The sequence below is a fragment of the Hyalella azteca genome, unplaced genomic scaffold (assembly GCF_000764305.2).
Source record: "Hyalella azteca isolate HAZT.00-mixed unplaced genomic scaffold, Hazt_2.0.2 contig2975, whole genome shotgun sequence".
Lineage (NCBI taxonomy): Eukaryota > Metazoa > Arthropoda > Malacostraca > Amphipoda > Hyalellidae > Hyalella > Hyalella azteca.
This window is the reverse complement of record NW_025933231.1, coordinates 159,072-175,156: the sequence shown is the minus strand read 5'-3', so window position 1 is coordinate 175,156 and position 16,085 is coordinate 159,072. Positions and strand designations below refer to the sequence as shown.

Genomic DNA, 16,085 nt, shown 5'->3' with positions numbered 1-16,085 from the left:
TTTTTTTTTCTTAATGTCAGGTAGGCTAAATGAACTAACTGTAGGTGTATGACCTAAAAACTTAAGAAGTGTGAGGGATGTATGATCTAAGTTATTGTACCTATACTAGACCACCTAATTTTGTGGCCAAATGCTGGGCTGAATTCTGATGAGGAAGGGCCTTTGCTTTTTGATATTTTTAATGCCCTGTGTTGCTTTTTGATATTTTTAATGCCCTGTGTTGCTTTTTGATATTTTTAATGCCCTGTGTTGCTTTTCTTTTGCTTGCTGTAACGCTCAGCCATTGCGTCCACTGACTTTTCAAAAGCAAAAATAAGTGGTCTGACCTCCATGCCAAGAGGTCCAAAACTACACAAGCTCTCAGGCCCAACGGTCATCGTTGCGGTTGTCCTGTGGCTTTAAGTCTACCCTGTGTGGACATCCCGAAAAGAAGAAGAAGAAGGCGGTTAGAGAAGCGTCGATCCCTGTTCCTGGGATAAACAATGGTGTGACGCGTAGACGAAGCAACATTTAGCACGTCATGTGAAGATGGACTGAAAAGAAGTACAGTAAGATACCAAAAAATCTGTATTTCATTCTCCGCAAACCATCTGCGGCCTCTGGCAATGAGGACGCGACAGCCACTTCTCATTGTGAAAACTCAACAATCTGAAGGTTGTCACCTGTGAGAGTGAAATGAGGCCAGATATGGTGAAACTTGAAATAACTAATCATTGATGAGTCCAGGTGAAACAAGTGGTCAACGTGTCTGCTTCCTCACCTTCAAAGTTCAACCCGTAACCACCACCAGGGTGACTTACCATTGAGTCATTGACAAGGTAACTTGGACCATTGACAGGACAGGATTACTCTGACCATTGATAGCACAGGCACAGGGTGACTTAGACCATTGACATTTGACAGGGGTCAGGGTGGCTGACTTGGACCATTGACATTTGACAGGGGTCAGGGTGACTGACTTGGACCATTGACATTTGACAGGGTGACTCGGAGTTGGACCATTGGCAAGGTGACTTCAATGACTTGGACCATTGACAAGGTGACTTGGACCATTGACAGGGTGACTTCAATGACTTGGACGGATCATTGACAAGGTGGCTTGAACCATTGACAAGGTGACTTGGACCATTGACAGGGTGACTTAGATCATTAAGAAGTTGGCTTGGAAATCATTACTGTGAAATGGGGTTACTCTGACTCCTGGGGTAACTTTGACCACTTTTTTTTTTAACAAAAACCCCCAAAACTCAAAAACTATTTCACATAGAAAAATTTTGTCAATGGCCAATAAAGGCCTAATACTGAGACTAGGTACGTAACACAATAGAAATATTTAAAAAGTTTGCATATCTAATAGGTTAAAAATTTAAAAATTTGACCAATTACCCTTGAACCAATTCTAATCCATCATTTATTTCCATTTTTCAAAATGGAACAAATTATTATTTTAATAAAATTATTAGTAAAAATTATTTCAAAAAATGAGGAGGAAATTGATGGTGGAAGTTAGACCATCAATGGTCTAAATCTTGGACCCTTGACAGGGTGACTTGGAAGTTGACAGGGTGACTTGGACTATTGACAGGGTAACTTGGACCATTGACAGGGTGACTTACCATTGACAGGGTAAATTGGACAGGACAGGATTACTTTGACCATTGATAGCACAGGGTGACTTAGACCATTGAGCATTGACATTTGACAGGGTGACTGACTTAGACCATTGACATTTGACAGGGTGACTCAGAGTTGGACCATTGGCAAGGTGACTTCAATGACTTGGACCATTGACAAGGTGACTTGGAACATTGACAGGGTGACTTGGACCATTGACAGGGTGACTTCAATGACTTGGACCATTCCACACTCAGGAAGATGTATATAAATGGGAAAATTTCCTGCGCAAAACAATCTAATTATATTTTCTCTGCGCAGGCGTTTGCGCAAATCACGGTCATCAATTCCACGCCGCGCAGCACTCGGCACGGGCCGCGGAGCCGTCCGACACAGTTCTGATTTAGACACAGTTTTCATCTGAATGGCATGGCAACATCGTCTGTAGATTTCAAGTAACGCTGAACGAATTCAACTTCAAGTGTGATGTGTCCCTCTGAAGCTATTCTCATTTTTATTAATGTTTGTTGTTTGCCTCTATAATTAACCTTCATCATTGCAATAAAAATGAAAATTTATAATTATGATAGATTTCTTCCAGTGCCTGTATTTTTTTATGCAATTAGCACTTATTAGTGGGGCGTGAGCGCGTTATGGGCGGTGAATGATTTGCGGTGTGGTTCTTTAATCTTGACTTCTGCAGTTTGCGCAATCCCGGCCATCAATTCTATGCTGCACAAGAGCAGTTTGTGGAGGAACAGACGCAATACTCATTACAGTATGCCTTTAATTATCCTTCAATAATATATGATTTTTCTTGATACGGAATGGAAATTTGGTGAATGAGAAATCTATAATTTTATTTTGGAAGAAATTATCTCCAAAGTCATATGGCAACACTGAAAACGGTATTTTTACATTTCGTATGTAAAATAGCCACAGTTTACGATACCCGTATGTTCTGTATCTGACAAGCGGAAGTCAGAAGTAACCCGGAGTCCGGGAAATTTCTTACATTTTATTATTGTTCGTTCGACTCGCGTAGTTGATATGAACTTTGATCAGTTTGATGACCAATGGAATATAACTTTTTAATAGGGGAACTTCATGTTTATCAGGGTTGGTGATTTTTTTTTATTTTTTTTTTAAATCAAAAATCAATGATTTTTTTAATTTTTCATGATTTTTTTTTATTTATTTGATTTTTTGATTTTTTCAGCTTTTTTGTCTTTTTTGAGGTGTTATTTTTTATGTTGCAATTAGCCAACTAACAATAACAGTATATGGATCATAAAGGATGGCTAAAAAGGGCACTTATTGCCTCCAATAATGGCCAACAGGCCAAGGTTTCAATACAATCTCAACCTCTCAATATACAGGGTGGAGCAGAACCGATTGAGCAGTTTTGAGGTAAAATAAAAGAGTAATGGAGGTACATAAAGAAGAAAGCTTATTTTCCTAGAGGTTAGCATAACATACTACCATTTAGAATACTTATGTTTTAAAATATCTGGAAGATGGGGGCCGTTAGCAGCAACACACTGTTGGAGTCATTCTCAGAGGAGGGAGTAACCATGGCAGTGAATTCCAATTGCCATGCTTCAATGTTGCAAAATTTCTTGCAGCCCATGATGGAAAACATTTTTGAAAATGAAGCATTGAGAGACGTGTGGTTCCAGCAGGATGGGGCTACAGCTCACACAGCTCGAATGTCACTCAATGTTTTGTCATGTTTCCCGTAGGTCTGGTGTCTCTGAGGGGTGATTTACAGTGGCCTGTGAGGTCACCTGATTTGAGCATTTGCGATTTCTTTCTTTGGGGACATCTAAAAGAAAGGAGTTCAGAAGTCGCCCTCACACCCTACCTGTCACAGCTAAGGGAACGGATCATTGCAGCAGAGGTTATGGCCATACCTCGCCATATGTGTGAACGAGCTGTAGGAAACTTAACAACTCCAACAGTGTGATGCAGCTAACAAACCCCATCTTCCTGATATTGTTTTTAAAACATAAGTATTTAAATTTTGATTTAATGAATAAATAAATGGTATGTTATGCTAATCATGAGGAAAATAAACTTTCTTCTTTATGTACCTACATTACTCTTTTATTTCACCTCAAAACTGTTCAATCAGTTCTGCCCCACCCTGTATAAGATAGCTAACACATTTAAATTGTATATTGTAATCAATATATAACAAATAGTCAAACAGTTAAGACTACTTATAGTCTTATAAGAATAAGCTAAGCTGCTAGCTACATACTCTTGATGCCTCTGTACCAAAAACATTCCATTTATTGGAACCTAATACACACTAAAGGCAACAAGTTTTTATATCAATTTCTCATTCAAAGTACATTTATACTAAACCATGAATAACAATACCTCAATATAAATTAAAGACTGCCACTCAATATTTTTAAATATATGAAAAATCAAAAAAATCGAAAAAATAGAAAAAATCATGATTTTTTATTAAAAAATCAAGTGATTTAATCATTGCCAACCCTGATGTTTATTATACTACAAGTAATGATCTTTATTTAATTATAGCCATGTTGAAATGTTTTTTTTGTGAAGCCCGCTCCAAGATCATTAATGTTTTTATATACATCCTCATATTGTTAGGGAAGCTCGCCGCTTCCATCAGATCTTAAAATGTAAAAGTTTAATAGATACAGATTTGTATGAATAATGCCATTCAATATTGTTAGCTACATCAAATTGAGGGTGGAACATGGGAATGGCAATGATTAATTTATCTGAAGCAACCTTTACAAAATTAGTGTCAAATAAGCAAACAGATGTCATGTCAACCGGAACTCGAACACCACAGCAGAGAGTATTTTATGCAGCTAATGAATTTTGCAAACTTTGCTGGAAGAGAGATTATTGAATTTTAGAAAAAAGGCGGGATAATTCAATGAAGGGTGGTGGCAAAACTGCAATCTTGATACTCTATTGCGATTCGTGCTATGATAACCTACATAACAATTTTCATATGATAGTTATAATTTTTGCACATTCAAACTTCAAAGTACGCATGACATAACATAACGCACCCATATTTGGAAACCATAATTGCTCTAATGAAGCAAAAATAAATGACAGACCATTGACTTATCTTGAAAATATATATATTCATATTTTGTATCACATAGTATAATTACGCTCTGTAATTAAGCCATATTGACCTAATTTGTATACCATCAACCGGGGCTACTTGGGACTGGCGGGCAGAGCTGGGCAGCGCTACTTGGAAATGTAGCGGCGCTACTGCTACCGCTACATGCTCTAAATGTAGCGGGCGCTACCGCTACACCCACTAGATTGTAACGGGCGCTACCGCTACAGTAAAATGTAGCGCGCTACATTAGCCGCTACAATGTAGCCGCATTAGCTACAATGGCCAAAATTATTGGAAATCTCTAAATATTTATTGTTCTGCTATTGGGATTTACTCATTAAAATTTAATGATAATAAAACATTTTTAAAACATATCAATGCAACTTTATTGCAATTAACCTAACCGAACTAGTATGGGTTACCCTAGTGGTAACTGGTAACAACTTAACAAGTAACAACTAACATGTTGACACTAGTAACAGGCTGAGGTTGACAACATTACACCAAAATCTTTCGTACAGTTTTATTCTGTAATTTATATTATGTATGTATCATGCTGGTTTTTAAATAATATTTAATACTATTAAGCCGACCGGCTACCCTAAAAATCGGAAATTGTGGCTTTACCGTTTTCTTGACTCATTTTGTAGCTGCTAAAAAGGCGCGTCTAACGCAGTTTACTGCATGTCTGTGCGAGCTATAATTTTTGTGTAAGACAATTTAAAAAATATATATATGAACATTTTTTAACAATATGTACAAAGATTTATTTGAATTAAATCTGTATATATAGATCATTACTCTTGTTAATTACAAAGTGTTAGCACTCATTTGAAAGCTACAAACGAGATGCGTTCAACAAAGCTGCTACTGTGAAATGGGGTTACTTTGACTGGCGGGGTAACTTTGACCACTTTTTGTTTTTTTAACAAAAACCCCCAAAACTCAAAAACTATTTGACATAAAAAAATTTTGTCAATGGCCATCAAAGGCCTAATACTGAGGCTATGTAACACAATAGAAAGATTTAAAAAGTTTGCATATCTAATAGGTTAAAAAATTAATAATGTGACCCACCAAAAAGAGCAATTATTTAAAGCCTGTCAGAGTACCCTCTCCAATTTTTTATTTTTTTTTTTTTGTAAAATAACTCCAGGTTTTGATGCATTGTAGTAGAACTCTTCTAGTTACATATGCAAATGACAAATTTTAGGAAAGTGTCATAGTTTGCAAATGGGGGGCTCTGCCCCGCAATGGGGGAACTTTGACCACCTAATGGCAGCTGTGACGGGGTAACATTGACCGGCTTGGAAATTAAGTTAAAATTACCATAGGTACCTATATAACATATTTTATGTTTGATACACTTATTAATGTTTTTTCTTTATGTTTCAGACTCTACAGAGTCTTATATATGGTAATTTTAATTTAATTCCCAAACCAGTCAATGTTACCCCATCACGGCTGCCATTAGGTGGTCACATTTCACAAATTGGGGGGCGGTGCCCCCTATTTGCAAACTATGACACTTTCCTAAAATTTGTCTTTTGCATATGTAACTAGAAGAGTTCTACTACAATGCACCACAACCTGGAGTTATTTGGAGTTATTTTACCAAAAAAAATAAAATTGATTTTACCACCCGGTCAAAGAAACCCCAAGAGCTGGGGTAACAAAGACCATCACTTTTTTTAAAATCACATCAAAACTATGAGAGGCAGGCGCTAGCAATTTATGGTGAGTAAAGCTAGAGTATAGACCTGTATTTTCAATTTAAGTTTAACTTATCTAGTAAAAAAATGGTATCATTTTGAAAAAAAAGTGGTCAAAGTTAGCCCATTTCACGGTACCATAGATGTACGTACAATACATTTTTGTGTAATGCCGTCTTGAACTTTTATAAAATGATCATTTTATATCATTATTTACAAATAAATGTTATTTATGTCATTATTTAGGTTAATTGCAAAGTGTTTGCACTCGTTTGAAAGCTACAAACAAGATGCGTTTAACAAAGCTACTACCATGGATGTTCATGCAATAGTTTTTGTGTAATGCAGTTGTAAAGTTACCGTTATGTAAAATGAATATTTTATATATGTATATTTATATATAAAAAGTCCCATTTATAGTCTATTATTCACGTTAAATTAAACATAAATAGGCCTAAAGACGCGTGCTGGTACCTTGAATGCAAATAATTGGCAATGAGAAAGCTTGGGCTACAATATCAAGACTTTTTATTCTTCTTCTGGCATATTCTTCTGTTTTCAATGAATTTTACTTTATTTTGCTCCCCTGAACAATTTAAAAATCCAAAAAACGCCATCTTAAAAAAATTATAACTCCAACAGTTTTCAAGCTACGGCAATGAGAGACATACCATTCGATTTGTAAAAACAATACCTAGCGACTCTAGAAGCCTTTTTTAAGAGTACCCCTTATATGCCGTTTTCTATTAATTCCACGTTTTCTTTCATTTTTTTTAATTTACATGAACAAAAGGGTCTTAGATTTCTGTTTTACATATGTGTACCAAGTTTCAAAATGATCTGTCTGTGAACAAAAAAGTTTTGTTGGAGGGTAGCCGGTCCCCTTAAGGGGACCGTCTAACCTAAAATTTTCAATTTAGGCGTTTTCCACTTTTTGGGCTCATCTTAAAGCTCACTTTTCAACGCATTCAACGGTACCAGAATCATCCCTGTGCGTCAAAAAATGATTTCGTGACAGCTTCCCAAAGAAGGGCAGTTTTTAGGCCCTTTAAGAAATGTCTATGGTTATAGTAACCGTTATTTTTCCGTTTTCTATGAATATCACGTTTTCTATCAATTTTTTCGAAAAATTCATAGAAGTAAAATGTTTTTATTTTTACATTTTACGTTTGAATGTGAAGTTTCATGATGATCGGATAATAACTTTAGGAGTTATAGGCTATCTCCAATTTAGGTTAGACGGTCCCCTTAAGTAAAATTTAAAGGCTTTATCTATAAATGTAGCAGTAGCGAGCGCTCAAGCGGCAAAACCTTGTATCGCTGCTTAAATATGTAGCGGGCACTACCGCTACCGCTACATTGCCTTAAATGTAGAGCCCCTACCGCTACTGAAAATGTAGTGGCCGCTACATGTTGCGCGCTACTGCCCACCTCTGCTGGCGAGGTAACTCAGGACAGTCCTCTGACATGGCAAAAACTGTTAGTGTAGCAAAACTAATTGGAATATTGCAAAACTAAATATAGTGGTGTAAACGTCAACATTTTTTCTATCTATGTAGTATAAAGGAAGTCAAAAAATACTACATTTAGTAGCTTTGAAAAATTCCTGAAAAAAATGGCGAAAACGCTATTTTGAAAAGTTACTTCAGCTAAGGTCTGTAGTAAAAAAATATTTGCCGCATTAAAAAATTTTACTTACATAAAGGTTGCACCCAAGTGTCAGCTTGAAAACGTTATTTGCAGAATTTACATACCTCAATCCCAAAAAAAAAATGGCAGCCATTTCCGAATGGCGGGCCTACTCAGGACACCCCCCACCCCCGGGGCTATTTGGGACACCCCCAAAAAAGCATTTACAGTAGAACCTCAGTAAGCAAAGGCTCCAGTTAAGAAAAAATTTGATTAAAAACAAAGAATATTGATTACATTTACCTCGCTTGGCAAAAAAATTTCACTTATCGAAAAATTAGTGCATCATCGGTCATCACAAAATTGTGCATAGAATGTCATATTTAGAATTGTGCACTAGGCATCATAGAATGAAAAGTAATTGACCTAAACTGTGATTTGTTTCTGCAAAACATATGATGGTTGTAACTAAAACATACCTTTCTGTTTCAGGTATGTTTTTCATGATCTTTTTTTATAGTAAGTCACTTAACCTAATTAAAATGGTGTGAAATTATAAGCCGTCCTGTAAGCTTACAGATACAGAAAAAATGCTATAAGGCTGCTGATATGAAGCTTGCAGTGGACAAAGTTGTTGTAAATGCTCAATGGCATGTTCATGGATACGGTAATATCGCATCAATAATAGGGTAATATCGCATCAATAATACGGTAATCAATGTATATGGTAATATCATATCAATAAAGGAAAAATGAGCAAAAATCACAGAAAATGTCATTTATTCTACCTCTACATCATCTACAATGAAAAAGGAGGACTTCAGAGTACTGTTAGTAATGGATGAATACACTCTGCATGCTTCAAATATTTTAAAATGAAGTTTTATTGCAGGTGTCCTGAGTAGCCCCATTTGACAGGGCTACTCGGGACACTTTTTTTTTGCTTCTGGCACCTTACAAATAGCATATGGAATTTTTTTGAAGATGTCATTCGATAGCCCTCACAAAGAGCTATAAAATGAGCCTAAACTTGTTTATGAAATGTTTCATGGTAAGAAGTTATTAACAAAAAACACTCAAAACCGTCCCGAATAGCCCCGGTTGACAGAGTCCATTTATGCGCATTGTTATTAGGTATTGATCATGTCGATTTCGCCGGCCGGGAGGATGTCGGTAATGTAGTCCCAACATTGGCATGCAGTATCGTACTGTTGATGTACAGGTTCATACCCTACTTGCCGCAGCCCACAACCAGTCCAGTCATTCATTAGAAGGCACTGATGGCACATCTAAAGCTATGTTGCCTTCTTTAGTTCTGTAATTCATGTCCTATTGAATTGTGATTTATGAATGAATATTCATTACTGTGCTGACTCTTAGAACCTGAGTCCTGAGTTGACGCATTAGCAATCTAGTTAACTAATATCCAACCACAATACAATGCGGATACACGTTTGTGTGATTACGTAATTTGCATTGCCGCGCGTCCATATTTAAACTATTTTAGCTTTCTAAAAGTACGGCGCACTGCGCAGGTTGTTAAAATGACAATATAAATTCCCGCGCACCTGGCACATCTTCCTGACCATGGGGACCATTGACAGGGTGACTTCAATGACTTGGACCATTGACAGGGTGACTTCAATGACTTGGACCATTGACAGGGTGACTTCAATGACTTGGACCATTGACAGGGTGACTTCAATGACTTGGATCATTGACAAGGTGGCTTGAACCATTGACAAGGTGACTTAGACCATTGACAGGGTGACTTGGATCATTGACAAGTTGGCTTGGAAATCATTACCATAAAATGGGGTTACTCTGACTCCCAGGGTAACTTTGACCACTTTTTGTTTTTATAACAAAAACCCCCAAAACTCAAAAACTATTTGACATAGAAAAATTTTTGTCAATGGCCATTAAAGGCCTAATACTGAGGCTATGTAACACAATAGAAAGATTTAAAAAGTTTGCATATCTAATAGGTTGAAAAATTGAAAATTTGACCCACAAAAAAGAGCTATTATTCAAAGCCTGTTGGAGTACCCCCTCCAATTTATTTATTTTTTGGTAAAATAACTCCAGGTTTTGATGCATTGTAGTAGAACTCTTCTAGTTACATTTGCAAATGACAAATTTTAGGAAAGTGTCATAGTTTGCAAATGGGGCGCTGGCCCCCAATGGGGGAACTCTGGCCACCTAATGGCAGCCGTGACGGGGTAACATTGACCCGGCTTAGAAATTAAGTTAAAATTACCATATTACCATAGGTACCTATATAACATATTTTATGTTTGATACACCTATTAATGTTTTTTCTTCATGTTTCAGACTCTACAGAGTCTTATATATGGTAATTTTAACTTAGTTTCCAAGCCGGTCAATGTTACCCCGTCATGGCTGCCATTAGGCGGTCACATTTTGCTCATTGGGGGCCGGGGTGGTGCCCCCAATTTGCGAACTATGACACTTTCCTAAAATTTGTCATTTGCATACGTAACTAGAAGAGCTCTACTACAATGCACCAAAACCTGGAGTTAATATACCAAAAAATAAAATTGATTTTACCACCCAGTCAAAGAAACCCCAAGAGCCGGGGTAACAAAGACCATCACTTTTTTTGAAATTACATCAAAACTATAAGAGGCAGGAGCCAGCAATTTATGGTGAGTGAAGCTAGAGTAACTTATCTAGTAAAAAAATGGCATCATTTTGAAAAAAAAAGTGGTCAAAGTTGCCCCATTTTACAGTACTGGAATTGACAAAATTGTAGGATTTTTCAAATTGACTTGAATTTTTACATGTCAGTGCAATAATGAAGCTTAGAAACCACAGGTCCTTCCTAATTATCATGGTTTGCCTTTCTCAGCACTTAGATGCCTAGAGTATTTAGAAAAAATTGAACCATGAAAACTTCCTGCTAATTGGTTGAAAAAATTTAAAAGTTGAACCTTCAACTAAGCAATAGAACAGAACTAAAGACAAGTACCTAAGCCGAAGAGTTGGACTACGTACATAGAGCACCACCAACTCCATCTGCACCAACAAGTAAGAGGAGATAATCTGACTGCAATATTCGGACAAATGTCCCTTAGCAACGACATAACAACATGAACCATTTCCATTGCTATAAAAGTGTAAGTTGGATCACCAAAATCACCCTGTGAATTTAGGCTGCAGACTTCATTTTCTTCATTTTCATGAAATTATGAAAATGAAGAGAAATAAAATGCAAATGAAGTCATGAAAATGAAATTCATTTTCATGAATTTCATGACTTCAGTGATCAATTATTTTGTTATCTTGCATAAAAAGCACAATCTATTTTTGCTGCAGTAACATAGTATCTATTTTATCTATTATTATTACTTTTATTTAGTACTTTTCATACTAAATAGTGTGAAATTTAGTATTGAAATACTTGATTGATGACTGATTAAATCAAGCCGTTTGAAGGAACAAGCAAGTCAGCTGATCAAAGCACAACTATATAGTGCATATTTATTGGTCATTACACATATAATTTTACAATTTACATATATTGGTCATGGTGGAAGTGAAAATTATGTTACCTCTAAAATGTACTTTTTTTAATTGTTCTCTGTAGCCCACCTGTCTTCTTGCAGGGAAGTGATGAACTGTCCAGTTGGTGAAGTTAATGTGAAAATGGGTGCTGATGATGACATCAGTCAACACTCAACAGGTGATGACATGCATGATAATGAATATTTTCCTGTTTATCAATGATTTAATGATGCCTAAGTTGGCTATGTGTACCCTTATCATTTGTATGCTTGTTATGAATCATTTGGTCTCAATAATATACTAGACTTGAAATATTATTACATATGTATTTAGATTATCAAATGGAACCTGCTGAAGTCTATGAATGTGAATATAAATTAAATTTTGTACATGGATTTCAATTTGTCTAATGCAACTTCAGGAACTGTGAAGACTGAGCCTCTTTTTGAGCACAATTCAACAATCCTTAAGCGAGAAAAACTTGAAGCATTAGAAGTTGAAGAAAGGGATCTTTTTCCTCTTTTTCCTACAGACGATGTGGAGGTCAGGCTACATTTATTGTTTGTTGATCCATATACACTGTGAAGTAATATTTTCCATGTAAATTTGACTGAACAAAATGAGTTATATTTTTTAAACCATTCACTACATTCTTACCTCATGTTTACTCTGGATGTTGTAAGATGCACAGCTAAAAGTTGTGTTGTAAGTTGCACTCTCAACAATGTGCTACAGTTTATTAATTATCTCAAGCAATAGTCAAGTTATGGAAAGATCGGGTTTCAAAGGCCGGATCCCTTGTGGATCAAGTCACGAAAAATACAAGAATCGGCAACAGGCCATGGGCCTATTTCTTAAACACCGACACTTCTATTCTATCAAGACATTCAATTCTACATGCTAATTTTTATCCTATTATAGGAGTATGACGCCTACAACAACATTGCAGTGGAGGAGGAGCCTCCCAGGCAAGATGCACCTCTTGGTAAGTGTCGTCCTGAACAAATGTCAATCAATATGTGAGTAGCTAAGCTAGCAAAAATGTTCTAATAAAGCTGGAAGTTCTAATACTATGTTTTTCTTTGGTGTATATGAGATGTTATGTTCAATAAGTAGGAAAGTTCAAATATATGGTATTTGAACTTTACTACCACTGAAAAGTTAAAATAGAATATTTGAACTATTATTATTGGAATCAAATGAATATGTTCAAAATAGATAATATGGTATTTTGTCTGCTCTTTATTCAGCAGTTCCAGATTTTCAGCAGCCAAAGCCTCATGGTGGAGTTGAACATCAAGAATCTGGCCTGTCTCTCCTGAACAAAAATGCAGTGAGTTTAATTTTTGCAAACCTACTATTATCTAGTAGACTAGTACCTATATGCATGTCTTTCTTCCTTATTTGTGAATTTAGTTTCTTGGTTAGTTTATTTAGGCTGTAAACAATTCAGTTCACTTCAAATCGATAAAAAATTCAACATGAAAAAATTTTGATCATCGTACAACTCATGGGCAGGAATCTAAAGGACCTGCCTTGCGTTCGAGACTCAGGCCCTGCGCAGTTGTGATGACAGCGGCAGGCTATTCAGGCGACAGACGCACAACTACATCGACTACCAAGAAAACGACTACCAGGAAAACCAGTGCCAGGCAATCCATTACCAAGCGAACCCAGATGCGGCGAGCAACAGGTGAATCAGACTCTTCCATGCATTTGAGGCTGAGGACTCGAAAGAGCAACAGTTCAACCGAAAAACTGCTTAAAAATTCATTAAAAACACTTGAAAAGAAGCAGTATGTGTGCGTTAAATGTAAGTATGCTTTCTGGAGAAAATGCGAACTGAATAGACACGAGAGAAATCAATATGTGTGCGGTAAATGCAAGAATACTTTCTGTGGAGAACGGGCACTGAATAGACACGAGATAATTATTCATTTGAAACTAAAAACATATAAATGCTCGACATGTAACCGAGTTTTTATACGTCAACATCATCTGACAGCGCATATAACTGCAGCTGCCTGCAATTATTGATGGCCAATGCCACTCATTTGAAGCCGCGGTCCAACTGAAGTCTTTCCACCGGAAAATAATTAGTTTGTAGAGAGCAATGGAACGCTAGGACCAGGTTTTGAATGGAGTGTTTGAGACGCATTCACCATTAAACGTCAGAATAATAACAGTAAACCAAGCCATTGCCAGTACTTTTATTATTGTGCTTGATTTTAGCTCCCAACTTCGTCAGATGTGTGCAGAAAATGTAACTCTTGATTTATGGGCTTTCCATACACCATAGGATAGGAAATCATTCTTATTGCAATCTTCAATTAAACCTCAGCCCAATTCAAGGAAATCAACTATTGCTCCATTCTCAGTGTGTGTCTCAGGATAAAGGATTGAATAGTTACCCACTCATATATGCAACTTTGTGTTCCACTAATTATTAATTTTAATAAGCGGAAAGAGGCAGAAGTCTCGCATCACTTATCAACCACTAATTATTAATTTTAATAAGCGGGAAGAGGCAGAAGTCTCGCATCACTTATCAACTGAGGCTGACATTCGCATAGCATAACTATGTGTACTGTCGAATTTCAAAGTTCAAACAGCATGGATTGTTTAATGTTAAATATAACATTTACATGAGATTTCTGCGAATATTTGGCTCAAAATAAAGTTGTGCTAAAATCGGCTGTGCTTGCCAGAGGAAATCGTGCACACTTGTTTGTTTTTGAAGCTATAGTTGCTCAGGCTGTACAGCCTAGAATGTAAAGGAAGTGATGATTATTTCTTTTCCCAATTATTTTTTTAATTTTGTATTTCTACATTTAAGAGGACGAGGCTTTTAAGTAGTACATTATGTATTTGAAATTTGCGAATGGATTTATTTGGATATTCGAGAAAAATCTTGAATGTTTCATTGTGCATTATTATTTTTAATTAGAAAATAAGATTGTTACGCTATCAGGCAGGATTGCTCAAAGCACGAGAGGTATATAGTAGCTAACCAGCCATGTGTAATGATCGCGTCAGACGTTTCGGCGACTCTTTATCAAAGGAAATTTTTAATGTGAATAGTCAACAGTTTTAATGTGAATAGTCAATACCTAGTCAACGCCCAATGATCAAACGCTACATCCATAAAAAGCTCCTTTTTTAAGTCCTTAGCAATACAGAATCTATTTGCGTCAAAGTGAAACGTGCAATGCACATTACACATACGACACACAGAAAATATTCAATCACATTCATCCTTTGCTTTGCTGAATTATGATGTCAAATTGCAGCGAAATGTGCAGCAGGCTTTACCGTGCTGCAGGATCTGTACACAACTTCATTAATGAGATATACTCTTCATTTCGGGACAGTTCAAGTTTATTTTGAAGATATTAAAATGTTGACTGTTAACCTATCCCCCAGCATAGTATCTGACGGATGAAATATTGCAATTATGTTATTTTTTTAGAGCATTGTTGTTCAGGTCGCTCACCGCTGATTGGGAAACCTCTGCCCTATATCAGACGCTTAATTTTTCAATAGCATTGTGGTGTAAATTTATTAAAAATACAAGAGTAATAAACAGTTAAGTTTGGCAATATTTTTCAATTTTTTGCTTAACATGAGGATAAATTGTGAAGGCTTATTCATGGATTTTCTCTTTGTTTTATTCATTAAACTTTTCCAAGTATTCATTTGCTGTGATTGCTCCTATTGCCAATAAAAGTTTATTAATCGAACAGTTTGCTTGGAAATTCACAGCAAATTTAGTACTCCTGCAATCAACCAAATGTTTCGATTTTGGATTAAAAACGGAATGCAAGTCAGAATCGGCGCGTTTTTCTCCAGAATCGGCGAGCACGAAAAAACTGGAGCAGCGAGTTGCGTGTTTCGAGACCCGCAACAAGCTCTGAATGTTCTGCGATGTTTAGAATCAGCGACATGTCTAGCGGCCTAATCAACTCTCAAACAAATATTAATATTACTAATGAACAAGACACTTTATTATACTAAGAACAACGTTCAAGACATCATTGGTTGTGAGGTCTTCACATGAAATCAAACACAGAATTCGATGAGGGGATGTTATTTTTTTGCTGATCTTCGAACCGTGCGAGAATTTTCCTACAATATAACTTTAATCAAATACTATCAATTCATATTAACATCAAATTTTCAATTCTGCGTACCGAAATTTTCTATCAAAAGTCGTAATAAATTTGCCCAACATTTCAACAACTCAGTTAGCAATTCCATACGATAAATTTTTTGTTTGTTTCGGTAAGGAAAACTTTTCATTTATAACTCCCCACTCCCTGAACTTCTTTAATTAAATCCTTAGAAGTTTTCATTCACTTGAATTGTGCAGTCGGGCCATGCAGGAGGAAATTAAAATGAAATCGCACTTTGAAATCATTTTTATATTGTCTGAAGTTAGCGATAAGAAATACATTACTGTACAGTTGAAGCGGAGG

General features: G+C 36.3%; 1 protein-coding gene across 1 annotated transcript; it reads left to right on the top strand.

Moving 5' to 3' along the window:
• The first annotated feature begins 6,457 nt into the window (after window positions 1–6,457).
• Window positions 6,458–14,162, top strand: LOC108682474 (zinc finger protein 33B). Its single transcript, XM_018171641.2, has 6 exons — window positions 6,458–6,478; window positions 11,712–11,788; window positions 12,032–12,153; window positions 12,532–12,595; window positions 12,861–12,943; window positions 13,129–14,162. The coding sequence occupies exons 2-6, from the start codon at window positions 11,719–11,721 to the stop codon at window positions 13,645–13,647; spliced, it is 858 nt and encodes a 285-aa protein (XP_018027130.1). The 5' UTR covers window positions 6,458–6,478; window positions 11,712–11,718; the 3' UTR covers window positions 13,648–14,162.
• The last annotated feature ends 1,923 nt before the right edge of the window (window positions 14,163–16,085 follow it).